At 38.3% G+C, this 27,454-nt stretch overlaps 1 protein-coding gene across 8 annotated transcripts; it reads left to right on the top strand.

Annotated features, from left to right (window-relative positions):
- The first annotated feature begins 4,338 nt into the window (after window positions 1-4,338).
- Window positions 4,339-27,203, top strand: LOC127961074 (PHD finger protein 21A). 8 transcript variants are annotated; one of them, XR_008154378.1, is made up of 18 exons: window positions 4,341-4,644; window positions 8,948-9,002; window positions 9,546-9,635; window positions 9,785-9,817; window positions 9,925-9,990; window positions 12,595-12,744; window positions 14,200-14,445; window positions 14,704-14,787; window positions 15,932-16,189; window positions 16,361-16,519; window positions 16,621-16,672; window positions 16,750-16,829; window positions 16,940-16,997; window positions 21,130-21,152; window positions 21,251-21,408; window positions 22,179-22,254; window positions 23,570-23,673; window positions 23,861-24,009. XR_008154378.1 is itself a non-coding variant. In XM_052560001.1 (18 exons), exons 2-18 carry the CDS (start codon window positions 8,973-8,975, stop codon window positions 24,437-24,439), a joined length of 2,268 nt encoding a protein of 755 aa, XP_052415961.1. In that variant the 5' UTR covers window positions 4,348-4,644; window positions 8,948-8,972; the 3' UTR covers window positions 24,440-27,203. The 8 variants fall into 8 exon arrangements, 5 of the variants coding, with proteins under 5 accessions (XP_052415963.1, XP_052415961.1, XP_052415964.1 ...); XM_052560001.1 differs by having other exon boundaries at window positions 4,348-4,644; window positions 21,229-21,408; window positions 23,861-27,203; XR_008154377.1 differs by lacking the exon at window positions 23,861-24,009 and having other exon boundaries at window positions 4,339-4,644; window positions 21,229-21,527; window positions 23,570-23,640.
- The last annotated feature ends 251 nt before the right edge of the window (window positions 27,204-27,454 follow it).

Genomic DNA, 27,454 nt, shown 5'->3' with positions numbered 1-27,454 from the left:
TAAGCTCAACCGTCACGGAATGGAACGAACAGGACTGTGGGATATCATGGGCAGCGAAGGATAGCCTACATCTATGCTGCCTTCAAAATTCGAACAGAAGACGTATCACGTCTGTGCAAACAGGGCGGTGGGTAGGCAAATACATACATTGACAGCAGGGCTATCATAGCCCTCGGACCGAGCGGTATGATTGGACGAATATTCCTTCCACAGACGATATAAATGCATTTAAACTTAACTTAATTATCAGGATGTGAGGAGACATTTAACCAGCATAACAAAAAAATAAATAAATATAAAATAAAAATTATAATATTTTTTAACCAAATCGTGCCTTTAAACAGTTAGCATTTCAATTTCCATATATATTTCATAAACATGTGGAGATGCATATATTAATGAGTAATTTCTTGACAACTAGTTTTTTAGATTTGCATAACATTCATGTTTAAAGAATAAATTAACTTAAAATAATTAAGTAGACACATTCAATTTAATAAAGCTGCAAGCTGTTTCCTTATTTTACAGTGTACCTCATCACCATTCATTCTTGTTTTCTTTTTTACTTTCCTAACTGTTACAGTCCAGCGATCATGACAAAATACACTACAAACCATACTTCATTTGAAAAGAGAATGACCATATAAAAAAAAGAGCGAAACAAAGCCAGCAAGCAGGCAGACAGTGATTACTGGGTATATAAGAGACAGAAACATGCAGTATGCAAAAAGGGCCCTGCGGTAAGAAAGATGGAAGGAAACCATCTCTTTTCCTAATTCTATCTCTCTGTGTGTAGTAAGGTCAGAGGGTTTGGGTCAGTGAATGGAGTTCAGAGTGAAGGATGTGGTCATCCTGATGAGAGGTTAAGGCAACAGTGGTTCAGCTATATAGTATAGTAGCTTCAGCATAGATGTCAGATCACAGCAGTCTCCGCAGCTGAACACAGCTTTCCTTACTCTGTGCCACTCAAACTAACACCACACATTATGTCTCTCTCACTATTGCAGTCTAGCTGTCAGAGGAAAATGTGTATCTGCTTGTTAAGTTGAATATTGCTACTCTGTTTCAAGTGAGAATACTATCTCAACAGCTGTTTATGAGCTCTATTCATTTATTGCAAACCTTTAAACCTTTAAATGGTGACACCATTCTGTAGATTTCAGCTCCAACCACAATCAAACACATCTGAACCAGCTAATAAAGCTGTTCATTTTTTCTTGATAATTTCAGGAAGGTGTGGTGGAGCAGGGTTGAACTCAAGTCTGCAGGAAGGTAGCCCTCCTGGAGCAATGTTGAAGATCCCTGCTTTAAGTTTTTTAATTTTTACTTGTGGTGCACACTAGTCTTCAGGATGAAAGTGTCCTGGACACAAATATTTTAACGATTTTGGAAAAGTTGAATCTATGTTTTGCAAACTGAGATTTTGCTATGGAGATTTTTTGGTAGTATTACAGCATGAGTGTATATGAGCACTGTTTGCGTTTGGGATCTGGAAACTGTAACGTCATATCAGACTTAACTATCAGAAAAAAATAAATAAAAAAGAATTGAACAGAATAAAATAGAATAGAAAAAGTGGAATAATTACTGCCACACAAACCGTGACAAACGATTGCACTATTCAAAACTTTGGGGTTGGTAAGATTTTGTAAAATTTCACCTGCTTACCAAGGCTGTATTTGATAAAAAGACTGTTAAAAACAATAATATTGTGAGAAATAATTCTAATTTAATAAAAGTATGTTTCAGTCCCCAGTGTCTGTATTTGATAAAAAGACTGTTAAAAACAATAATATTGTGAGAAATAATTCTAATTTAATAAAAGTATGTTTCAGTCCCCAGTGTCTGTATTTGATAAAAAGACTGTTAAAAACAATAATATTGTGAGAAATAATTCTAATTTAATAAAAGTATGTTTCAGTCCCCAGTGTCAAATGTTCTAATATTCCGATTTGGTGCTCAAGATAAATGTCTTATTATCAGTGTTGAAAAGAGTTTTTGTGGAAACGGTCATGCATTTTTAAAAATAATCTTTAATGGCTATTTTATTTGCATTTATTTGAAAGAGAAAACTTTTGTAACATTATACATGTCTTTACTGTGACTTTTGGCCAATTTAATGCATCTTTGGTGAAGAAAATAAGTAGTTAAATCTTTCTGACCTCAAACTTTTCAATGGCAGTGCATATTATACTGTATAATACACTATACTAATGCTATAAAGTATATAACAGCAATCAAACTTCAACTGACTATAGATGATAGCTGTCAGAAAGAAGATCTTGTTTGATTGTAATGTTTTTGTAGTGACTGACCTTTTATTGATCATGTGTTTCAGTATTTTGTTTGTTAGGGTGTCATGCGTCAGCTGCATAATGACTGTGTAAAATACACTGTTTGGGAAAGAGATGCTAAGCACCTTATCATGCGCCCTTTCATTAACTCTGAGAGTCTCCTTTGCGCTTTACTTTATGTAAACACATGTTGACAAAAAGAATGTCTGACTCAGTCTCTGGCAGCGTGGGACTTCCGGATAAATGGAGTCTTGATTAGTTCAGTCACCCCGGATTAGTCTGGAGGCGCAGTGCACAAATCCATTTTTATACTTTATCATTGTCTTTCACAAAGATCACAGACGCAGCAGCCAATCACAAACAGCCAGAGAGGAAACAGCTCAATGATGTCCAATGGCACAAGTGCTGAAGAGGATGAGTCACTGACTAACAGCTGATCTTTCATTGTGTTAGATGAAATAAAAAAGAAGATAAATAGCAGAAGCTACTGAGGATTGTGATGGCTGCCATCATGCACTGCTGTGTAATGGATAGCATGGTCGAGGACCTTAGCAAGCATTGTGTATTCCTAGCTTCTTGTGTTTACTTTGCTATGGATGTCTTCTGTGTATGTCTGTGTAAAGTAGCTTAAACGCGATCAATCAATATGTATGCATATCCCAAAATAGCAAACAACTACTTTCACTGACCTCCTGGAAATGTTGTGCTTTATTATAAGATCGATGCTACACAGGCGTCCTCAACTCTTCGTGCCTCCAAACCAAGAGTGCTACGAAAAGAAACAGAGAAACATCAGAGCTCTGTAATTAAACACACACGGAAAGCATTGATTTGGTTAAACTCACTTGCACATCAATAGCTTGTTTGACATTATTTTCGGTTCTTTTTGTATACTATTTAAATCATCACTTTTTATTTTCTATGAAAAAAGTTATCCTCTCATCTGATATATTAATTTTAACTGCTTCAGCATGTTATGTTTGCACTGTCTGGTAGATGATGTCACTCTTCTGTATTTCATTATTAAATGGATGTAAAAAGGTTGAGGCTTGTACTTCTTGTTCTTTTTATGTAGAGTGATAATTCAAAGCGAACTGCGATGACTCAGTGGTGCTGATGACAGAGAGTGTGGACCAGTTTAGGAGGCAAGGGCCTAGAAAAGAAAACGGTGCTGAGAGCAGGATCGATCTCTCCCAAACACAGCACTCTGTCTCCCCCTTCCGTTCACTGCACGCGACGGGTGCCACGAGAAACCTGGCCACAACATTTCTGACAGTATTTACAAACAAATAAAGAAAGCAAAGACATTTTGGCTGAATTTAGTTTGTATTCACTAATCACTCTTTATATAAAATGACACCATACATAACAATTTCACAGTATGCATGAACAGTGTTCCACACTAACTGAAAGGAAGTAGGCAGTGGAAATGTATTGTATTAAATATAATATTGTATAATATGCATAGCAGAGCATTTGTACAAGACTAAATTGTAAAATGCTAAATTACCAGAAATATCCAAATTAGATGAGGTAATGCAATAAAGCTAGAAATAAAATGCTTTTGAAAATGAATTATTAAAACACTTTTGGGTTTATCGCAATGTGAACGTTTGTTTTTGCGTCCAGCAGCTCTGACAGGCTTGACGTGACGATATAATAGGTTGACTTAAATTATCATGGAAAATACCGTCATTCATTGAATATGTGAGCAAATATATTTCCTAATAATATATCTGGCCCACGCTGGTTTCACGTTATTGTAACTTCACTCAACATGAGTTTCACCGAGTTTACATCCGGGGCTTTTCCCTAGGCAATGCGGGGCGCACTACAACCGTTCCTTAGGCAAAGTGAAATAAATTCGCCGCACCGTTACATAAACTAGTTCTCTACTTCTAAGTGTTGTTTCGCGCTCGGCAATAATCATTTCACCCCGGTTTACGACAATATTAAATTGTTTCCCAACGTGACGAAAAAATTATTCTGTTAGACGAGTTATTTTGTGCGTTACACGGCATGGTTTTGCTGTCCCATTATCTCTCCCCTGCGCGCATTGATACGCCGAGCGCACAAGCTGTGGGTGAATGGGATGGAAGAAGAGTTCTTGTTTTGTATATCAGTTTCTGTCTTTTTATGTATTTTTGGTTAAAAATCAAGCGAACAAAGCGAAGATTCTTTCTATTACACTGAACAAAACTTTAAGGCGCTAAAGGGAGTAAATTCATCCGCGGGGTAGTGTTGTACTGGTGAAATGCTCGGCTATTTGTAGATATATATTTAAATAATTGGTGAGTGTGTGTAAGTGTATGAAGATCGGGGTTTGACTGCTGGAGGAGTGTGTACAAGGGTAAGTGCACCTCGGTTTTTTTCATCTTCATTTTGTGAACTTTTGGGAGCGGTGTCTTTGAACTCTTTTCGTGTTCTTTATGTGATTGTGTTGGTAGTGGTTTGGTGGATGTGAAAGCGCAGAGCCAGCGCAGGGGGGTTTTGTTCATTTCTCTTTATTGTAGGAGTTGCTGGAGAGAGAGAGAGTGCGGTTGCAGTCAACGAAACCTTATAACTTACAGCCGTTACACAATAACGCCTCGAACGGCACCGAAACACCCTAAAAACAACACTTGGTCAGCAGAACTGCTCTAATATGGATGAAAATGCGATTCCAGCGCGTGCCGTAGTTTTCACACCAAGCCATCAAACAGTCACGGGATGCCATTATAAATGTACTTTGCGCTTACATTCACAAGACCGAGGGACGAGATCTCGAGCAATAAACCGGATAAAGTGTGTGTGTGTTTGTGTAGTCTTGATGTGTTGAGCTCGAGCAGCTTGTGCAGTGTTGAGCTACTGTTATTGTTAAGAGCCGCTAGGGCGACAAGACAAGACGTGTGATCGTGAAAGATTTCCCCAGTTCTTGTTCTCGGCACCACGCCTTGACATATCAGCTCAAACGCGAGCTCGCTGTGATAAAGTCTCATTCGATCTGCTCTCTTAAATCTGTAAGGAAAGTTGTAGGCCCTGTGTAGTGAGTTTGATGTGTGATTGTGTGAGTATATAAAGTGATGGTGCTGTTTCCGGTGTGGATGCGCTGGAACGCTAATGATGCTGCTGCTGCTGATGATGACCTTCTGAAGCTTTCAGATGGCGCTCGCTCCGCTTTCACGACCGGACCGACAACAGCTGCTTTATAACTCTCAGTGCGTTTCACTAAATGATGTGTCCTTTTTGTATTCGTGCTGTTTTAGTGATTAGCTCAGCTGGTACTGAATAGCCGTATGGTTGTTTCTCATCAAAATCACACCCTGTTTTTGATAATTTTTCTTTTCTTTTTTTTGAGCTTCAAATGGCTACATGTACTAAGTTATTAAAGAATACAGGATTCTCTTCTCTTCAGTTTTGCCATGTTTAATGCATGTGTAGCTGTGCTCGTCCATTATCAACTATGTTGACTGTACAGCCATTTTTTCTTCTCTCCACCTGCTTTTTTCTGCGATGAATTCATCCTGTAAAACACTTGACGTCTCACCGCTTTTCTAGGATGAACTTATCATTTATGTATGCATTATCAAATGATCCAATTTCATGCTTTTGTTTGAAATAATGATTTTATTTTTAGTTTCACAGTTAAACACACACACACACAGTTGAATTTGTTGTGTCAATAACATGTAAAATGTCAGCTTTTACCTCCATGTTAGTACTCTTCTCACTGCATGCTGCCATCATCTTACTTTAACATAAAGATGGTGTGTGGATGCCAGAGTTTTTTATACCAAGTCACTTGACCCGAATGGTTTCAGGGGCCCCTTTTCAGCATTTTTTTTTTTCTCAGACATAAGGCCCACACATTCACTGCCCTCCCCCCCTCCAACCTCTCAAATGTCTCTTTCCCCCAGGAAACAGAACCCATTTACGGATTAAACATGTCATAGATACTCTCAATATGTATTCAGTTAAATTAAATATATGTTCATGCTCGCAGCAGTACAGTGACAATGTCCAATCATATATACACATTAATGAATTTTCTCTCAGAGTAAATGTTTACCGCTAAAACGAAGCCCTCAAATTTGTGATTAAATAATTGGATGTTAGTCCTCCAACATTATTGCAGTGTCTCGACTCTCCAGTTACTGGGACAGGCTCCAGCATCCACGGAGAAAGATGTTCTGAAGACTTGGCTTCTAAACAGATAGACTAATTGATGGAGTGATGCAAAGGTTACAAAGACTTCATTAAATTCCAAACCTGTCAGTTGCAACAATTTCTCTCTTTCACCTTATCTCCATTTTGTTTGGAATATTTTTCCCCTATAGTAATAGAGTCCTGCAGTTATAATGTATCTTGATTTTCCCATTGGCTTTTGGATTATTGCAGCAAATATGCTCTGTTAACAACAAAAGTGTATCATAAATAAACCCTACTTATATTAATTTTGAAGCCTAAAAACAATTGGCAGCAGTAAAAAGCTAAACAGGCTACTGCTTCCGAATCTTTCGGAAAGTTCAATGTGATGACATTTGATGTCCCTGATATAACCTCTGTAGTCCCATTTAGCAATCGACTTTTTCAACACACCTAAAAGCTTAAAAAAATCACTAAGGGGCTATTACTGATGTATTTTGTTGTAGAATAAAATGAGATAATATCTTGAGTGTCAACCACAGAACTTAGTTCAGGCATTTACTCAAAAATCCATTTAAACAAAACAAATACATATACTTGAATCAGATTGAGCCAGAAGTGCAAAAATACTCACTTATTTCAAGGTTGTGGGCTACAAAAAATATATATGATCGCTGCAGCAGTCTTTTAACATATTAAGTATTCCATAAAAAAATAAAATAAAAATTAAAGCAATCCATTCACCTTCATCATGAAGGATTATATCAATATGTGAACTTCAGAAATGAAACATAGCTTGCTGGGCATATATGAGTGAATTAAGTGTTAATAAAACAGTTGCATATGTGAAAGAACACTGCTTTGACTGGGGGCCTTGAAAGTTTGGTTCAATTTGATTAGGTTTGAGTGTAGGACAGAGAATAAGAAAGGTGTATCATGTTCCTTTTCTCTAAGGAGTAGATCTGAATTACTTGTGCTTCAGCCTGTTTACTGAGCCAACAGGTGAGGGTTTGGTGCGCCAGTCTGATCAGGCAGGTGTAGTGTGTGTGTGAGTATGAGTGTTATGATCACTTTGGCTGTTTGCCCTTACTGAATACTGAAGTCCCAGAAAATTGCCCTCTTTTGCTCTGCTGTTCTGCTGTGGACACTTAAAATGCAGGATCTGATGTTGTTCATAGGAAAAATATAATACTTTCTGTGGGTTTCCAAGGTTTGTTATATCCATTTTTTTTAATTCCTTCGTCCTGAGACAGATACATCAGTGGCTGGTGGGACTATAGAGGGTGGCACTCTGAAGATGAGTGAGAAGCTCTCAGTGTGTGGAGTGCCCATCTGGTAGTCTCTGCTTTCATTCCGATGAGAAGAGAGTGATGATCTGTGGCAGAGACAGAGACTGATTCTGGGACACACAAGTACTGAGAACAAAAAATAACAGCTCAAACAAACCAGAGAAAGCAGGAAGTGAGGGAATTTGCACTGGCATTATTTAATTCACCTCCAAAGATGGAGCCAGTCCACTTATACATCTATGAATGAGGACAAATTACAATGTTCAATATATAGTGCCTGGCTATAGTCCTGTATTAAACATTTTGACAATTTCAACTCTCAACATGGCGAGTGTTAAATAAGCTAATTGCCTGTTTGTTTAGTAAAGAAGGTACTTGTTATTGGCTGGAAATGATTTACAGTCTGGAGTAGTTGATGCTTTTACTGAAAGACAAAGCCAGTCTGAAGATTTGAGTTAAGACACAGATTCCATTGAATATCATGTGGTGTATGATGGTTACACACTACAATTTATTAATATTTTAGCTTCAGTCTTTAATTCCATCCAGTCGGAGGAGATCAAACATGTCTGATATTTTGAGCCTATTTTAGAACACATATTGTTTTCATTTGATAGCTTCTCCAAGCAACACTGTGCACATGCTGCGTGAATTTGTTGTGATTCTGATTCTGGTAGTGTATGATTCTCAGTCGTTTAGCTTAAGATGGACATATTTTCCTTGTTGACTATTACAAAGCCGGTAAGTTTATGATGCCCAGTGTTTTAGAAAATGTTTTGATTTTAAAAGTAATGTAGTGTATTCCAGCCTTTTAGATGCATGCTTTCTCATAAGAAGATTTTCATAGAAGCATTTTATAGTTCTTCCATTTCAGGAACCTTGATTGAAAGGAATAGTTCATGCGAAAACTAAAACACTGTTAAAAAAACCAACATGAGGGTATTTATGACAGAATTTTTATTTTGGGGTTGAACTATTCCTTCATCAAAGAAAGAAGCATAGTTTTATTTTCCAGTAAGCCTCCAATTTTTGTGTCCTCTCAAGATAGGATTGAATCTTTGCATGCAGCCTAAATCTTTTTTTTCCACAAAGCTTCCACTTTACGTGTTCCTGCTGATATCTCTTCTTCAATATTGTTCTGATGTAGATTTGTCACTCACAGTCACAGAGCGCTGCTGCTGTGTGTGTGTGTGTGTGTGTGTGTGTGTGCTTCTTACCATCCTCTCTTGTCTATTCCAGCTCCACCCCCCACTCTGCCAGTTGGATGGTGTTCAAGACGGCAGACGTTGGGAAGGTATAGAATAAACCATTGTCCTAAGGGGGGCGCACACATTCTGACACAGCTGTGATGGTCAGCTTTATGGTGTTTCACTGGCTAGCTAATTAGCTGAAATGTTTTCCTGAACTACACAGTGTAATTATTACTCAAAATCAGCAGCAAAGCAACACAGTTCAGAGGAGCTTACTTTACAACAGACTCTCAGAGGCTGGGAGAGACGGAAACAGTTAATGCATGCATCAGCATCATTTCCCCCCAAAGAAGAATGACAGAGGGAGAGATCAGGATTGTGCATGTGCAAAAGAGCGCTGTTCAGTTTGATCCGTGGTGTTCAGGCAGGATTTGATGAGAGTAGTTCTGATTGAATCAGTACACAGAGATATATCCTACTCACGATGAGCAGATTTACAAACACTCGCACTAGCAAACTTACAGATCTGTCATGGCATAGTCAAGCACACTGTGAGACCTAAAAAGTTATCTTCTTTTTTATTTGTAGTCATTCAATGACATCTCAGTTAATGAAAGAATATCCGCTGTCTTCCTCTAATTCGCCAGGCAGCTGTGTTGGGTTTTTGGAAGAAGAGATCGATGATGGAACTGCAGAATTTACAGGAAGCACTCAAAGTGGAAATCCAGATCCATCAGGTATCCCCACAGCCCTCCCCTCACACCATATGGATGGAGTGTGTAATTGTTGAGACTGCAGTACCCTCGCCGTCCTCTAGAGGTCACTGCATCGACATGTGTTTCCCACTCTTAAAAATGCTAAAACTTTCTCTCTCTCTTCCTTGCAGAAACTCGTGAGCCAGATGAAGCAAGATCCACAGGTGCGTCTCCCTCACTGAACATTTCCATTACTGTTTGATCGATACGCTCTCATATACAGGCCGCTGGACTAGTGTATCAGGGAGGAGTGTGTGTGTTCTTTGTACAGAATGCAGATCTGAAGCTGCAGCTCCGTGACCTGCAGGCCAAGATCACAGCGCTGAGTGAGCGGCAGGTGAGAGCTGCTCTCCGAGAGAACCCCTGCTGCCGTATCAGTGTTCTCTACGAGCTACACGTGTGTCTTGATCAGTTCAATTACTTGGGGTCTGAAAGTCCCCGTGTGTCCCGAGAAAACAAGGCAAACTTGTTAGGTTATGAAACCCGTGTTGCATCATGGCATTGTTTTGTGTCGTATTGTGCATTTGAACATTTGTGGTGTGATTTGTGCGCTGTGGTTTTGTGTTGCCAAATGAACAATTTGTCAACGCAGACACAAACGCTCAAATCTATTCTCCCCTCTTTTATTTGACATTTCAATACCTGATGATTAATGTCTGGGGATGATTACGTGGCGTACCGTTAATCGCTTGAGCTTACTGTACAGAACCCAAAGTTCTGTGGAGGAGATGGAGAAAAGATGCGTTGTAGACTGCAGGCAGCGGAGAGGAATTTTAATGAGTGTCACAAAGCTTTTTAAAGTAACAGCACAGAGTAAAAACACACACCTGAAATCCTTCTGCAGAGAAAAAGGAAGAAGTGTAACAGCCCTATAATCACTGTGACTGGCATTCAGAAATGTAGCAGCCTGCAGCGCTGTTTAATAAAGTGCGCTGCCTTCCTCGCTCGCACACATTTCTGTGTCCGGTGGAGTTCTCCCAGATCTAGGAGTGTGTGAGTCTAACAGATGGTGGAGGGAGCCTGTTAAAGCTGTAATCAGTGAGAGGACTGTGCTTTGTGTTCATATTCATTAATGTATCTGTCATTCTGTCTTCACTGGTTACAGAATCAACACATACTCAGCTGAACACAAACAAGCTGTATTGCACATTTGTAGCTTGCACCGAGTAAAGCCAGGCACTCTTACAGCCATCTGAAAGTTTTAATATCTCCCTCCTTCTGTCCTCACTTTATGATTGTTATAGATCCATACTCTCAATGTTCCTTTGTGTACACATGCTCATGTGTATGTGTGTGTGTGCAAGTTTTTTGATGCCAGACTGTAACCCAGACAGTAAATGGCTTCAAATAAATTGCATTTGTAGTACGTAAGGAATGATTGTGTTCACGATTTTGAATCATATTCTTTTTTTCTGAGTTGAGTTTCTTATTTGCACAATTATAACTGAGCTCAATACTTATGTAAGTATGCAGATGGTTTATTTTTCATTCTTCTACATATGACTTCCAATTCTGTCTCGTGCATTGTAAGGTGATTGGTAATTTTAAAAATGTTTTTCATTAGAGTGTTTAAAAAGCTTATTATGTAAATGTAGGACTCAGAGTAAATGCTAATGGTCTAGTTCTTATTATGTGGCAATCTTTTTAAAATAGAAAAAGATTAGATGGCATTATAAATATGAACAGATGAATATTTTAACCTTTAAAGGTCAATGTATGTTCTATTAGCTGAGCCCAATAGAAATGTATAACTTATGGTGTTTTCTAACAAGTTAACCAAACACCCGTCCATTTATCATTTAGACCGTGTTAATTAGTTCATCTTCTACTCACCCTCGAAGCATCCTAGTTGTATGTGACTTTCCTCTTTCAGAATAATCCAATCAAAGTTATCTAAAAAAATGTCCTTGCTCTTCCAAGCTTTTCAATGAGGTAAGCACACACAGATGTGCACACTTTTTTTCACGTCTTCTGAACTGTTGACAACAAACACCCGCTAACCTCATTGAAAGGCTTGGAAGAGCAAGGACAATTTTTTTTGTATGTCTTTGATTTTTTTTATTCTGAACGTAGAGAGTCACATATAGTACACCTAGGATGCTTCAAAGGTGTGTAGAAGATGGACTTATTTCCATTCTCGGGTGAACTAACGTTTAAAGTCCACTTAAAAAATAATAATTCTAAACATTTTTAAAAATTACTGTTATTCTTGTGCACAATACAACGGAACAGAAAATATATTTTGAAGAATGTTTCAACTGTTTTTGTTCATACAACTGAAGTAAATAAGGTCCAAATTAACTGAACTCATCGACTTTCATCATAAAGACAAAAAAAAAAAAAATGCACTGAATCAATCTTCAGAATATCTTCTTTAGTGTTCCACAGGAGAAAGTCATACAGGATTAAAATGACAGGAGTGTGAGTGAATGGCGACAGAATTTTCACTTTACAGTGAATGATCCATTTCACAAATATAAGGGTACCTTGATAATGGTCTAGAGAGATTAATGGTCATTAATTCAATATATCTTTCTCTAATTACTGAGGTTACGCTTGATTTGAAGAAGCATTGCTTTCAGCTGTGTACTGGACATAGTTCATAGTCACAACTGATGCTAATGGAATAATATATTACTGCTAAATGTTCCTGTTATGCCGTAATCCATTTGTTTTTTTAATCACTTTTAAGAGGTTGTTTAAGGCAGAATACTGTTGGCCCCCTGCCTGAGAGAGAAAGAGACAAAGAGAGTGATGTTCAGCTGAAGGGACTCCATGTTCCCTCTTGCTGTCAGTGCAAAAATGGCCCAAATCCAACATTACAAACTCTCTTATCAACAGCAGGCAGAAAGAGAGGTTGTGAGTGAGAGAGACTTCATTGCAGGTACGAGACGGAAGACACAAAAAATGAACAGGCGCTTATTCTCTCTTTCTCCCTCAGAAAAAGGTGGTGGAGCAGTTAAGGAGAGATCTACTGGTGAAACAGGAAGATATGAAGCTACAGACACTACAAGCCGATGGGCAAACGTCTACCTTGCTCATCACACAGACACAGACGCCTCTGCCTGCTGCCAGCCTCACTACTCCACAGGTACCCACACAAAACACAAGAAGGAATACTTCACTCTGTCAGGTACAGTAGGACTCCATACAGGGTCCCTCTAAAGGCAATGCCATTTAAAGGATTAGTTCACACAAAACTAAAAATTCTGGTGTTAGTTACTTACTTCCATGTTCTCCCAAAACCATATGTCTGAACAAAAAAAGGTTAGCAAGCTCCAAAATTATAAAGACGCATCATAGAACTTTTATTTAAAAAAAAAAGGTCCATATAGAAATATTATTAAGAGAAATTTTGGAATATTGTGTTGGTAATGCTTTTTCATGCAACTGGGCTAAGCAGGGGCACATAAAAGAGGTCCATGTGACTCCTGAAGCCATATGTCTCTATTTTGTTTCTATGTTTTGCCACGGGATTTACATGAGATGATGCTGACCCTCAGAGGACCCCAGATGATGCTAACCTTGAATCAACAAACAGAACTAACAATTATTGCTACATGTGTGACTGCATCATATAATAACTATTAATTACTAATATTGATAGTTCATCGTCTAACTGACTACGTCTTGTATTATTAATATTATTTTATTTTTTCTAAAATCCTGTCAAACGTGCACAAACTACTAGCTACTACTAAATATTGTAGAAACATAATTTTCTGTAAAGTTGCTTTGTAACGATTTGTATTGTAAAAAGCGCTATACAAATAAACTTGAATTGAATTGAATATCATCGCTTGGTGTAAAGAATGGGCTTATAGTTTAATTTTGTTATCCACTTGATATTTGCCCTAATTCTCTTTGGCATATTCATGAAAGTCAATGAGAGAAGAATTGGTTGTTTTGAGTCTGCGGTCTGAATTATTTATGCATGAATCGAAGTGATCTTGTTTTTGAGACTTAATAGATACATTTACACACATCCAAGTAATTGCATTAATGGCTCAATTGGACTAAAAAACTGTTTTTTCAGAAATACCTTGTGCACAGTTTATATCTTAGGAATATGTTTATGATTATGTCCATCTTATGAACAGGACCTTAGAGGAGTACTGAATATTAACATATTTAAGTATTTGTAAAAAATACTAAAACCTCTGACATATGTCAGCTTTCTTTTTAGATATGGCAATTACACTCACTGTTGCTTTGGTACCATTATCTCAGTGGCTTTTTTTATTATAAAAAGAGTGACCAGAATATTCTGCAGAGCATTATGTTCAGTAAGAAGACTAATGGAAAGCCCATTTCGCCACAGGGTAATTGCGAGTTTATATCTCGCATTTCTGAATTTATTACAGGTAATTGCAAGTTTCTATCTCTCAATTCTGAGAAGAAAAAAAAGACAGAATTGTGAGAGACAAAAGTCGCAATTACCTTTTTTTATTCTTTATTCGGTGACCTGAAACGGGCTTCCATACCTGACTTATAAAAGGAAAACATGAACACGTTGACAACAGCGTATGTGTTTGTGCCCCCGCAGAGCTCTGTGGTCCCTGTCATTGCTTCAAAGACTCTACCTCTGGTGCTGAGAGCGGCCACATCCACCTCACCTATCATCATGACACCAGCACCTACTTTCACCGTGGTCACAACCCTCGGCAGCACACTCCTGGCAAGCCCTCCTAGCTCAGACCCTCAGAAGTCCCCAGTAAACTTCCAGCCGGTCATCCAAACGACCAATCAGGGAGCAGAGCCGGTGCGGGTCTTACCCAATAGCACCGTTGTTGTAAGTATTTCTCAAGTTGTTTTGACTCGCGTTATAGAGCAAGAAGAGTTTTGTTTTCTTATTCTCCCTTGTTTTGCAAGCAGCATGTGAGTTGGGAGGCTATTTATTTTAGATCAGGATTGGTTTGGTTGATTTTAGACACAATTGTTCCATTGCATCTGCCTCTATCTATGACTAGTTAGTTATTTGTTGTAGGATGTGTGTTGGAGAGGTTAGTAAGGTTAAGTAAGGGTGTCTTAATGGGCGGTCTTGTCACAGGTGCAAGCTGCCTCCCAACCAATCAAAGTTCCTCAGTTTGTCCCACCAATCAGACAGACAACACGACCAGCCACTCTACCGCAGGTTTGTTTCCATAGAAACCCTTCACACCCTACTGTCTGGCTGGACTAGTGAAAACCCCTCACTGCTGAGTGTTAGTGTGCATCTATATGTCTGCAGGTGTTACTTTTATGTGTGATATTTTCTTCATGCTCCACCTTGTTTTTTTCTTGAACTGGATTTAATTTCTTTGTGCTTGCATAGTGGTGACATTTGCAATCCCTGCTTTGGCTGTTGCTTTTGACCCTGCAGTAAACTGATCCTTAACCCTGATCTCTCTCCAGCAGCATTTTATGCTTTTGTATTCTGTTGTTTATGCTATTTGTTTGTGTGTGCATATAATGCTAGGGTTGGTTAGTATAAATCATGCCTCACATAGTATTATTATATTACATATTGGTATGCAAGTTTGAGGTCTGATTTTTTTTTCTGTTTTTGAAAGAAGTCTCTTATGCCTAACAATAATGCATTTATTTGATTAAAAAAAAATGCATTAAAATAACTGATTTCTATATATTCAAATGTAATTTATAACAGTCATTACTCCAGTTTTCACTGTGACATGATCCCTTATTATTATTATTTTATAAATAGTTCAAAAGAACAGCATTTATTTAAAATAAGAATAATTTGAACATTATAAATATATTTTAAAAGTATTAATAATAAAAATTAAAAAAATCTTACTTAACCCAAACTTTAGGTAGTGTACGAATATCACAGAAATATAGTCACTTGGAAATGTATTGGAAAAATGATTCCTATTATATTAAATAATAAAATGTTCTTCATAATTCAGTACATTACATACTTCACAAATAAATGGTACTTCATTTCATTTTATTAATGAAGGATGCAAACTAAAAGATAAGAATTATATCATTAACATTATAATAATGAATTATATTATTATGAAATAATAGACAATAAGTACCTGTAGACATCTTTTAATTGTGTCGGAGAGGAGCTGGTGTTAGTTGTGTTGTGGAATGTACTGTACTGTAAACTGAAATGTAGATGTGAAAGTGTTGCTGTGTTTGACTGCTGAGTTAAGCATCACTTTCCTGATACCCAAGTCATTTTTTCACTGCTTAGGTCCACCTTTTATTTTCTCCAGTCATTCCACAAATAATCATTCTCTTTTTCCTGTGTGTGTATGTGTGAGCAGGTCAGGCCAAAACCTCCAGCATCTTTGTCTCCAGCTGCTGGTCAGGTTTCTGTGCACACCTTACAGTCCCCGGTGTTACTGAGCACAGCCCTTCCTTCCTCTGGTCACGTCCAGCAGATGCGCATCCTCAATGGCCTGCCCTTCCCCAACAGCTCTAGCAGCACAAGCATCCTGATCTCCCCATCTATACACACGCTACCGTCTGCGCAGACACACACACAGCAGTTACCTCACAAAAGCCCAAGCTCTGACAACACGGTGAGAGAAATGTATTTAGCTGTGTTCTTAAACAGTCATTAGTACATAAAACGTTTATTGTATTTGTGCAGTCATGGTGAGCACAGGAGACTTCTTTCAGAAACATTTCAAACAACTTTACTGACCACAAACTGTAGTGTATGTATTAATACATCTTTCTTCCTGCTTCAGATATGCGCAGTGGAATATGGGACAGAGCCAAAGACTTCATTGCTCATCTCTCCAGACACACCTACACACACTTCACCTCCACTGTCTTTAGATGCACCATCTTCACCTGCCCCCACCAACACACACACGCCTTCCTCCAAACATCAGGAGAGCCCACTGGTAAAATACACTCATGTTTACATCACAGTTTATAATGACGATAATGATAAGTATGGTGATGTAAATTATGATGATTATAATGGCGCTCATTATTTCCACAGAAACTGGCCTTCATGTTGTCTCTGGGACTGGTCACGCGCGACTATTTAGAAGGTCAGGAGAAAAAAACCATCTGTGGGTTTGTTTGTGTGCATGCATGTGTATTGACCTTTCGTGCTTTGTTTGTGTAGAGATTCAAAGCAGGCGTCAGGAACGCAAAAGACGAACAACAGCAAATCCAATATATAGCGGAGCCATGTTTGAACCAGAGGTAACAAACACACACATTAAACAAAGAGCAGTTCTGTGCAAACTGATTACAGATATCCAGTGGAATGAACCATTATTACATTTACATATCCATGCTTCTGTGTGTTTCAGCGGAAGAAGAGCTCAATGTCGTATCTGAGCTCCATAAACCAGTCCAGCAGGAAGAGAGGTGAGCTTTCTGTGCCTTTATTAGATACTCTGCTTGCAAAAATCCAAGTGCAGACATCACAAGTTGTTAGATGTGTTTGCTAAGGCAAGCATCAGTGTTGCTCTTGCTCATACTTTGGGGATTTAACTTATCCTCCGTTTGTGCTACTGATTATAAAAGGGATATTCAATGAAAAATGAAAATTCTGTCATTATTTTGGCGTTCCAAATCTGTAAGATCTTTGTTCATCTTCGGAACACAAATCTAAATATTTTTGATCAAATCTGAGAGCTTTCTGACTCTCCATAGACAGCGAAGTAGGCCCAGAAAGGTAGTAAGGACATTGTTAAAATAGTCCATGTGACATCAGTGGTTCGACCGTAACTTTATGAAACTGCGAGAATACTTAAAAAAAAAAAAAAAAAAGTCTTTATTTAATTTCTTCTCTTCCATGTCACACTTAGACGCCTGTTCACGACATTACCGCGATGCATTCAGGCCCATATTAACCATTGGGATAGGTGAAAGGAGGGGGCCCATGATTAGCTGTGGGGTAAATTGACTGGCGTGCTGATCGCCAAAGCCAACACCCACCCCCCTTATTAATGCTGTTATTTAGTTGAGCTTTCCCGTAAATTCCATGCATTACCATTTGAAATTGAAGCATAGAGATTGAAGTCTTAGTTTGGTTTACCAATCAAATGCATTTATTTTATATTTGACGTTTGAACGATATGTGTACGTATCTATCAGGTGATCGCTGCCCAGTAGCCTATGTCTGCAATCACCTCCACTCTTCACTTCGTTCTGGAGTAATCTGGAAATGGTCGCGCAAAGAACAAAATTCGATAAGTAAAAAAGTCAGCAATTCTGAGAAGAGAGGGGCTCACAAAAATGAAAAACTATACAAAACAAATACAAACAACAGAAGAAAAAGTCAGTAAAATCCCCAGCTATCTAGGTAAGCTATGTTATTTTACTAAAGTTGATGATGAAGTGGAAATCACTTCAATAAACTGTTGTTAGATCAGCAAGTGAACTGGGCACATGGAGCAGAAAAGAAAAACACAGCATCATAGTCTACATAGATTTTAGGTTAGTTTGATTATTAATTGGATGTATATAATTTTTTTGTTTGAACAAACTCTATATATATTCATTTAAAGGATTAGGAGAAAATCAGTCATTTTGCGTGTCAAGATGTAGGCTAAACTTGTCATTTAAATGCGTTTTAAACAGGTTTTAAAACAAATGGTTTAGACTGTTAATGAACATCAAGCAGTGGTAAATACGTGCATTAAGATGGCTTCAGCGCACACCTGCTCATATTACATTTGACTAAACTTATCGCTCCTTGTGCTTAAATGTTCAAATACACAGTTATTTGCCAAAAAATATTGTATTTGCGGTTATCCTCATAAACACAGTTATTTGTGTCTTAAATGAATGTTAATAGTTAAAGATAAAGCATGTGTAGTGTTAGGCTATATGAGATCCTGGATATGATGAGATCTTAAAAGGATAGTTCACCAAAAAAATCTAAATACTGTCATCATATACTTAAACTCAAATTCTTCTTAACCTCTATAAAAATAAATTATCCTCCAATATAAAAGTTTCTGGTCCCCATTGACTCCAGTAGTGTATTTTTTCATACTATGGAAAGTATAGGGGCCCAGGAACTGTCTGATTAACAGTATTGTTCTAAATGTATTATTTAGCTTTCAACAGCAGAAGGAATCTCATACAGGTTTAGAACAACATCAACAGAATTTTAATTTTGGGGGGAACTTTTGCTCTAAAGCAGCCCAATATAGCTGCTGTTGCCATTTGTGTCAACAATGTAAATCAAACATCAGAAAGAAAATCACCTACTGTCCTGGACTGAATCACTTTTGTAAAATAAATAACAATGAATGAATATTGAATACAGTGGAGACCATTCAGACTATTTGTAAATTTTCTTTATACATCATAATATTATTCAATGCTCGTTTATTTTCAAGTAAATCAGTTTCTTATTATCTTTGTTCTGTTGTAGCTAATTGGTAACTGATTACTTGTCTCCAGTAAGCATATTTTTTACTTAGGCTTGTGATATTGAAATTGGTGACAAAAATTATGAAATTTCAGTGCATCAACAATTTTGATATGGGATAAAAATCCTATTTCAAGCTTTATATCATTATTGTGATGTGGGGGGGGGGGGGGGGGGGGCTGCAGTAAGTCATAGCCCCAGGGGCTAATGTAGTCTTAATGCGGCCCTGGATGCATTAATGACAGAATTTAATTTTTGAGTGAACTATCCCTTTAAAGTCACAATTCAGCTTATGAAGGAAGAAATATTTTCTTCCATATTGTAACACATATCCAAGTATAAAAGAGACTTGGTTCTATGCATTGGTTGTTGAGTGAATTGGAGGCAGATCTGATTGAGGGTTTGCAGTAGATTGTAAGAAGGGGGCGGAGTTTAAGCAAAAAGAAATCTGTTGTTTCATTGGAAGCACAAATTACAGCATTTAGATGGAATGTTACAAGGTAAAAAAAAAGAGAAACATTTAGTCAGAAAATGCAAAAATTGAATTTTGCATGTTTCAGGTTGAAAACTATATGCAACTGTGAGCGCATCACAACATATATTATCCATATCTGTGAAATGTGACTAAACATCCACAGTGAATTGTCTAGTTTTATTGCTCTAAAAATCACTAGCCAGCTATTATTCCGTGCTTTAAGCCCCTTTTCTACACCTCTCATTCTGAACTGATCCACTCTGCTTTAGTCCCATCAGTCAGTCTCTCTCTCTCGGTCTCACACAAGCACACATTCAGCAGTAATGACTGTTTGATTATGTAATGTGCTTACAGGCACTCTGCTGTGGAGTGGCCCTGGAGTGCATGTGTGAGGCAGAAAGAAATGACCCTGCAGTGTGTTAAGTGGGATAATGACTGTCTTCAGGCTTCTCTAAAAGTGTATACATTAGTAAAAGACTTCGACAATGTTCACAGCCTACTTTATAGATTTACAATTAGACAAGTTGTGCACCTCCTTAAGGTGCGACAATCCTGCATCATTAGTGTACCATTAGTCCTTGTATAGGACAGACTCGAGTTCCAACACTAAAAACGCAACATTTACAGTTGACCAAAGTTATCTCATGATAATCTTTGATTTGGCCAGGCTGAAATGTCCACCCAGAAATGAAAGTAGCCATTATTTACGCGCCCTTATCATGTTGTTCCAAAAAATGTATGACTTTATTTTTTCTGTAGAACACAAAGATATTTTGAAGAATTTTTCAGTTGTTTTTGACCATATAATTAAAATAAATTCAGAGATGTCTTAAACAACATTGGACCTCCTGACATTCAATGTGTGGGCAGAAAAAATGTCTTCTTTTTCCATCTAATGGTAAACTTTCCCTGTAAGTTATATCCTGAAAGAACCAAAGCTGTAAGTGGCTTGGGACAAATATCTGTCAGAAAGTATGTGAGTATTAATGTGATCAAAAGACAGAATCATAATAACTTGCCAAATGTTTGCTTCTTGATTTGTTTGAAGGCTGGTTCCTTCTCCAGTAACTTCTCTGTGTTTGTTGAGAAGCTAAAGGAAATATTTCTGTTTTGGCACCAAGTCTCCTGCCAAGTCATATTATCAACTATATTGTTTAGTTGTATTTAGATCTTGACTTGGGTGTAAAATGATTAGAGCTCACTTAATTTTTTATTTATTTGTATTTTTTATATGATGTTGAAACTTTGCTACCCTGTGTAATGTAATAGTGCTTTTAGTACCTGTTGATAAAAGACATCCATTTAATGCCCAGTGCACGCATAAATGTGCAATATCTGTTGATATATGATGCTGCATATTCACTTAAAGCCTGGTCTTAACTGTTGACAGCATCTGTGTTAGCTGTAGATGAAAATAAGCTTCTTGATGCCTGATAAGCTTCTTTTGAATCACTGCCCTCTGATCCTTCTTTGTTATTGGCATTTCTTATCCCCATCTGCCTTTATCAACTGATTTGAGGCCAGCTTTTGCAGAATGTGTTGTTACCCAGCATGCAATGCTTCCTTTTGTGATCTAACGTTGCTCTCTCCCTCCCAAACTCCGTCACACCACCCCCACCCGCTCCTTCCTGCTACCCTAGCCAATGAGGACAGCTTGTCAGAGGTATGCTACACCAATGTTATGTCTGCCTTTTCCTTTTCTTTTGTGTTTTGTTTGTCTTTTGTTTCATCTCACCCAGGTCGCCTTTCTAAAAACTGCAGTATTGTGGAGCGGGGGGCCCCTCCCCCCAACCACCAGCAGCCATCATTCTGCCTCCCCAGACCTTCAGCGGCCCACCGCGGGCAGCCCATTCTCCCCTGCCCTTTCACTCACCCTTCCATCACATTCACCCTCACCCAGCCCCAGCTCAGCAGGGGATGTAAGTAGCTGTGATAGTCCTCTACAGTTACTGAGACACAATTCAGACTCCCCTATCCCAATGTTCACCGTGCTCACCAGCGACACCTAGTGGTAGCGGAGGTGAATTAAGGGTCTCAGGTAACCGAGAGATTCATTGCCATTCACTCTCGTAACTCATTTCATTTTTAGTACCATGTCATGTTTCACTTTTGTCACTGGTCTTACAAAGTACAGTCTTTATAGTTTTCTTAACTCTTTCAGGGTACATTCTTTCAATGTAGAGGCTATTAATATTAACAGGATTGTAATTTCAGAGCAAAATTAGACAAAAATTAAGGACTGTTTTGCACAGACCAACCAGAAATGTTCTATTTAAAAACTAGTGCAGTTTAGATTTGAGTAGAGACTTAAGTTTGATTGACAAGTGAGTATTTAGTGGCTGCTGTGGGCAGAATCTCATGCGATACTTGCTAATCATCTGGGCGTCACGCAGCTCTGCCCAAAATGCCAGAACCAGAAGCATGAGCCCACAGTTCTGCTGTTTAAGACCTCTGAATGATGCAGGACCTAATATTTATTCAAAATACTGATAACCAGAAATTTACATCAAGACTGCTCAAAACTTTGTAAGTTTAGGTAGCCTCATTTCCTTCTACTTCATTTGTTTTCATTGCTTTAAATTCATTTTCACATTCATTTTGAGTGTTTATGTTTTTGTGAATATTGCTTTGAATGTAGACAGTGAACAATTGTGTATTTCAGTGTTATTCAGTTGCATGTTTTCTTCAGATTTTGCAGAATGAAGATGCCATTGAGTGGCCAGGGACTCTTGCTATTGTCCATTCCTACATCTCCTATAAAGCAGGTTAGGAGCTTCACATATAACTAATGCTGGACAGTGAACCTGCAATGACAGAATGGTGTAAGATTACTTAAACCTATATTTAGAGTTTAGTTTGGAACGAAGTCTCTTGTTATGAGTTTATGAAATGCTTCAGGATCTTTGGAAAAACTTAATTCTTAATTCTTCAAGTCATGAGCCAAACCAACCAGCTCTGAGATGAATTATGATATTGCACTCTTTGAGAAAAGCAGTAGTAGTATATGACAATCAGGAGAAAATCTTTTTATGCCCTACAATCTTTTGAAGCATTGTAAATTATGTAATCAAATAATAACAGTGGTACATTATAACACTGTAGATGGCAGTGTATTTCACCACCTGGAATTTAGCAGTTAGCCTAAAGACCATTTGTTAGTCCAAAGTTTGAAATTATATTGATCCAAGGCCTGTCCACAGTCAACACCTATTTGAATGTTTAGCATGAAAACTCAGTCCAATTTTCATATGGGATTTGTATGTTCAGACCAGTGCAAAAAAAAAAAAAAATGCAATTTCACACTCTGACAGTAGATAGCACTTAAGGAAAAGCTGAAATACAGCCAGAAACACGGACAGAAGTATAAAAATTGGATTTAGTTTTTCTCAGTATTTGATTTGCTTTTACTTTCATAGCTCCCTACAATTATGTTCAAAATGTTACAACATGCTACGATAAAACAACAAAGGAGTAGTAGAAAGTTGCCTACATGTAATATAAAGCTTTACTTGTAAATATAACTTTTTTCAATAGCTCTGACTGATTTTGAATTGTAATATTGGTCACCCCTCCATTTACAGTTGAGTAATTATGCTAGAAAATACAGCTTTTTCAAGAGCATCCATGGATGCATGGAACGAGAAAAAACACAAGCACTTTAAATGCAAATGCACAGTTCAGTTGAATGATAAAGTATAGCAAGTGTGTGTCATTTTTTTTTTTTTTTTCATTTTTAATATTAGATATTAATTATACTACGTTCATAATATGTAGTATTATTAAGAATGTGCATTATCTGACAATGAACAAGAGCATATTTATAAATTAACATCAACCAAAATGGACAAATGTGTGAAAGACCCCCAACCCATTCTCTGATCCCCCTGACTGTGCCGACTAACAGCTGCTCCAACAGAAGCCTCCACAGCTCATCTCATGGTAGATCTGTTTCAAAAAGGGTTCTACAGAATTGTTAAAAATCAATTTTTCTATGGGGGAAATTAACTAGATTTTTGTTATACTTCCGGAACTAACTTGTGCGTTCAGTCGAGATTTAAACATGCACTCATTTCCCTACAGCTAAAGAAGGAGAGAAAGATCGTCTGAAGAGATGGAGCACAGAGCTGCGGCAGGAGAGAGAGACGCTGGAGCACAGAATCGGACAACTCAGCAACTCTATAACAGTGAGAGAACTCTTAAGTTCATATCCACTTTTGATCTGCACCATGAGTCATACCACCGAAATTACAAATCTAACTGATGCATCCATGTATTATTCCACACCTCCAGAAGGCCACTATTCCATAACTATATAATGATGAGATTTTGGATGTATGAGTCAGCAACACTGTATCCTCTCTCCCCGCACAGAAATGTATGGACAGCAAGAACAGCGTATTGGCCCAGCAGGGAGAGATGGAGGCTTCGCTTGAGAAGATGAGAGGGCTGGTGCGTCTGATCAGAGGGATCCAGTTCTCTCCCTTCGTCTGTCCCGGGGCCATGGCTAACGGAGAAACGTCCCACAACGGAGCTTCCAAACCCAGCAGCTCCAGTGCGGTCACCACAGACACAAACAACAACACAAATGCCCCAACAAGCTCCTCAGAAGCGACGGTGATCATTAGCACCCTCACAAACACGAGCGATACCTTAAAGCAGATCGCCATGAACCACAACCCAGAGGCTGCAGGTGTGAAGAGCAATGAGGCCAGTGAGGAGAGCGCACAAAATAACAGCACGTCCAGAATCAAGAGCCAACCCACGAATGCAAACGCTGCAGCCTTCAGCAATAACAGCAGCAACCAGGCACTTCTCGGTACCAACGGAACCGTGTCCACAGGAGAGGAGAATACAAAAAAACACAAAAACAACAGCGACCTCAGCGGCGTCCCACAGGCCCTCCTCGGCTCAATCGTACCCCTTACAGAAGTGACTGAGGGGGTGAAATAGCATCGACTACCCCGCCGCAGTTGGGGCCTAAAGCGTGCCAGTTAGCAGTGTTGTTGATTCGTGTTGTTGTTTCATCTCTTGTATCTATGAGGGAAAGAAAATCCATAGTGCCATTTACTACATGCAGGAAGGAGGTTCCTAAAGTACCAGCAATGTGTATGCTCACGTGTGCACACCGAAAAGATTTCTACAAAGAATAATGATATAGAAAAGAGTAATAAAATTTAAAGATATCACACCATTGTGTGCCTGATACAGTTGCCATAGCACCTCTGAGTGGGAACGCTTCTGAAGGCTGGATCGGGGTGAAGGTCTCGTCCTGCTAGATGAGTAGTGCAGCTTCCTATCAGGTCCTGTAGCTCAGATCTAAGACATAAGATACGACGTGTTGAGGAGTTCAGCGTCCGTTTTGTCTGTGAAACACTACCGAGGTGCAGTTGTTTCGTCTAGTTTTCAGTTGTTGTGTCTCCAGGACGTAAACTTGGAGCGCAAACACAGGTTCTTTATCACACACTGACAGAAATACAGGTCTTCCAGGCGTTCTTCTGGAGGTTTGACTAGTATCATTTGCATTTGTCTATCTTGTGGTGTTTTTAAAAACCGAGAAAATAACATTTCTGTAAATATGTTTTGCTATTTTTTACACATTATTTATAATTTTACGATAATATTCCGTAGTTCAGTTCTGCCAAATAATGGATGCCACAGGGAACTCTTCTTTTCGATTACTCTGAGCATTAAATAGATATTTAAGAGTAGTAGTGTAGTATTTGTAGTGTCAGTCCTGAAGTGTCTGTGAGGTAAATTCTGACCATGCCTTATCTACTAAACAGATGTGATTTACTGAGAGCGCGGTTCAAGCGGCATCACAGAAGGGAATGATCTGAGATGTCTCTCACATCACTCTCGCTCCATTTCCACATCCAGAGGATTTTTTTATTTCCCCAAAACTGTAGCAGGGGTCTCATGCCTTGTCCAACAACTTGGGAGGAATCATGCAGTCAGAAATATCCCATGAAACCGCTATGCCAGTAACGTTTTGCTTATGGGCCAATTTAAGGGCTTCTGTTCTGTATCGTTTTAACACACTTTACTACACTGTTCACTGTAAACCTGTCCAAAAGCACAACACGGCAGACGTTATGCGTGCCTAGCGCAACTACTTCTACCAGTGTCTCCTCTGTTAGCGCTTTATTTACCGTATCGGAGCTCTCTCACCGCTGTGTATTTCAGTGTGTGACTGCACACAAACAAGCACAGACAAACACACCAGACCAGTTTAACACCTGTGCCAAAATGACACTTCCATGGTGTTAAAAAAAAAAACCAAGCACAAGAAATAATCCAGAAACACGGTGGTGTCAAACGCTTTTGATAAAAGACAGAAAAATCTACAGTGTTTATTATATCTTCATTTGAGGTTTGTGAGTGTTTTCAATGCTAAACATGCAGCTCTGGCCTGCTGTAGCCTCTGTGTATTGGTTGCCTTAAGTTCTATAGACTATGTTAGGCTGTTTCATCGTAGTGTTATGACTTGTCGGTGTCCTAGAGTCAGTTGTCAGCGAAATGAGTGCGTATTTTTCCCTTTTCGGAAACAGAATCTACTTTATCATCTAGTGTGTGATCATTCAGGTTGTGTTAGTGAGGACGGTGCCTGCGCTGCCTATAGTGAATCTGACCACTACACATAAGAATACACTTTAAAGTGCTTGAGTCTTATATCAAAACATGAAATACATTGCTGGTATGTTCGTTCACCTTTTTATGAAACCGTTTATGAAAAAACGTCCCATCCCAGTATGATGATCTGGGTATATCCACCCCCTCATATCGCATATGCATTTTCAAAAAGGTTTTCAGCAATCAGAAGCATTCACACATTTTGTCTGATAGAAGCTAATACGGAAACATATTTCATCACAATTGCGAAAAATTCCAAAGTGGCATGTAGAGAAGCTGCATTCTGTTGGGTGGTTTAATGGTATGTCAGGTTTTCTAGTGTATTGAAGAAAAAGAGAAGGGATGAGAGCCCTTACATAAATGCTGATCAGATGAGACATTAGCAAATGTCATCTCTCGTCCTTTAGAGCCAAGAATCCTGAGGCCAGATGTGTTTAGTAGGACTGACGGTGCTTCTGTGACAGATGTACTCTGATGAGATAAATAAGAATCTACTGTGTCTCCTCATTCATGTTCCCTACACATGAGAATTGGGTATTGTGTCCTGAAGTGTGTGAAATCTGATCTCCTCAGATATTAATAGTGTTTACCGAGAGCTCAGCTCAGGCTTTTGTTCATGTTTTCAAGATGCGCATATTAATGCATATGAAGATTCACATTCTTACACCTCATGCCGTTACCTCATTCAGGTTGATGAAACCCTCAAGAAAAATCAAGGCTAGATTAATGCAACGTGAAAACAAATCAGTGCTTAATCTAATGTCCTTAATTATTAATTAAGAACACAATTTACATCGATTTGTTGTATAAAAAGTGTCTAGATTCTTTCATATTAGTTTTTAAAAGGGATGTGTATTGCTCTTTTGTTTCATTTTACTTTTCTACATTTTGTATGTTTCGTTTCTTAATCTTGTGTGTTGCCTGATGTCTGTTTACCTTTTCTCATAGAAGTCCATGTGTAAGTTATCTGAATATATAACTTCATGAATTCTTTCTGTTGAGGAGGCTGGATATTACTGGAGCATTTGATCAATTTGTATTTATTTATTTTTACCATTTTTGCTAAATAAAATTGTAAATTAAATAGTCTTTTTTTTCTTGCTAGATCTGTTCTAAATTGAAGCAGCAAATGGATATTAACACTTTCGTACTAATGTACATTTAACCAAATACATGCACAATTAATAATACAAAGTTTGGCATTATGATACATTTTGAAAGCATTTTACTCCACAGAGTGGACTGTGCACAAAGGCAGGATGTAAGTCTAAAAACAGCTGTGGAAGATAGAAAAACAGCATGTAATTGGTTCTGTTCCCTCATGACATTTCAATC

Source organism: Carassius gibelio, chromosome B7 (assembly GCF_023724105.1).
Source record: "Carassius gibelio isolate Cgi1373 ecotype wild population from Czech Republic chromosome B7, carGib1.2-hapl.c, whole genome shotgun sequence".
In the NCBI taxonomy this organism is placed as follows: domain Eukaryota; kingdom Metazoa; phylum Chordata; class Actinopteri; order Cypriniformes; family Cyprinidae; genus Carassius; species Carassius gibelio.
This window is presented reverse-complemented; position numbering and strand designations above follow the sequence as displayed.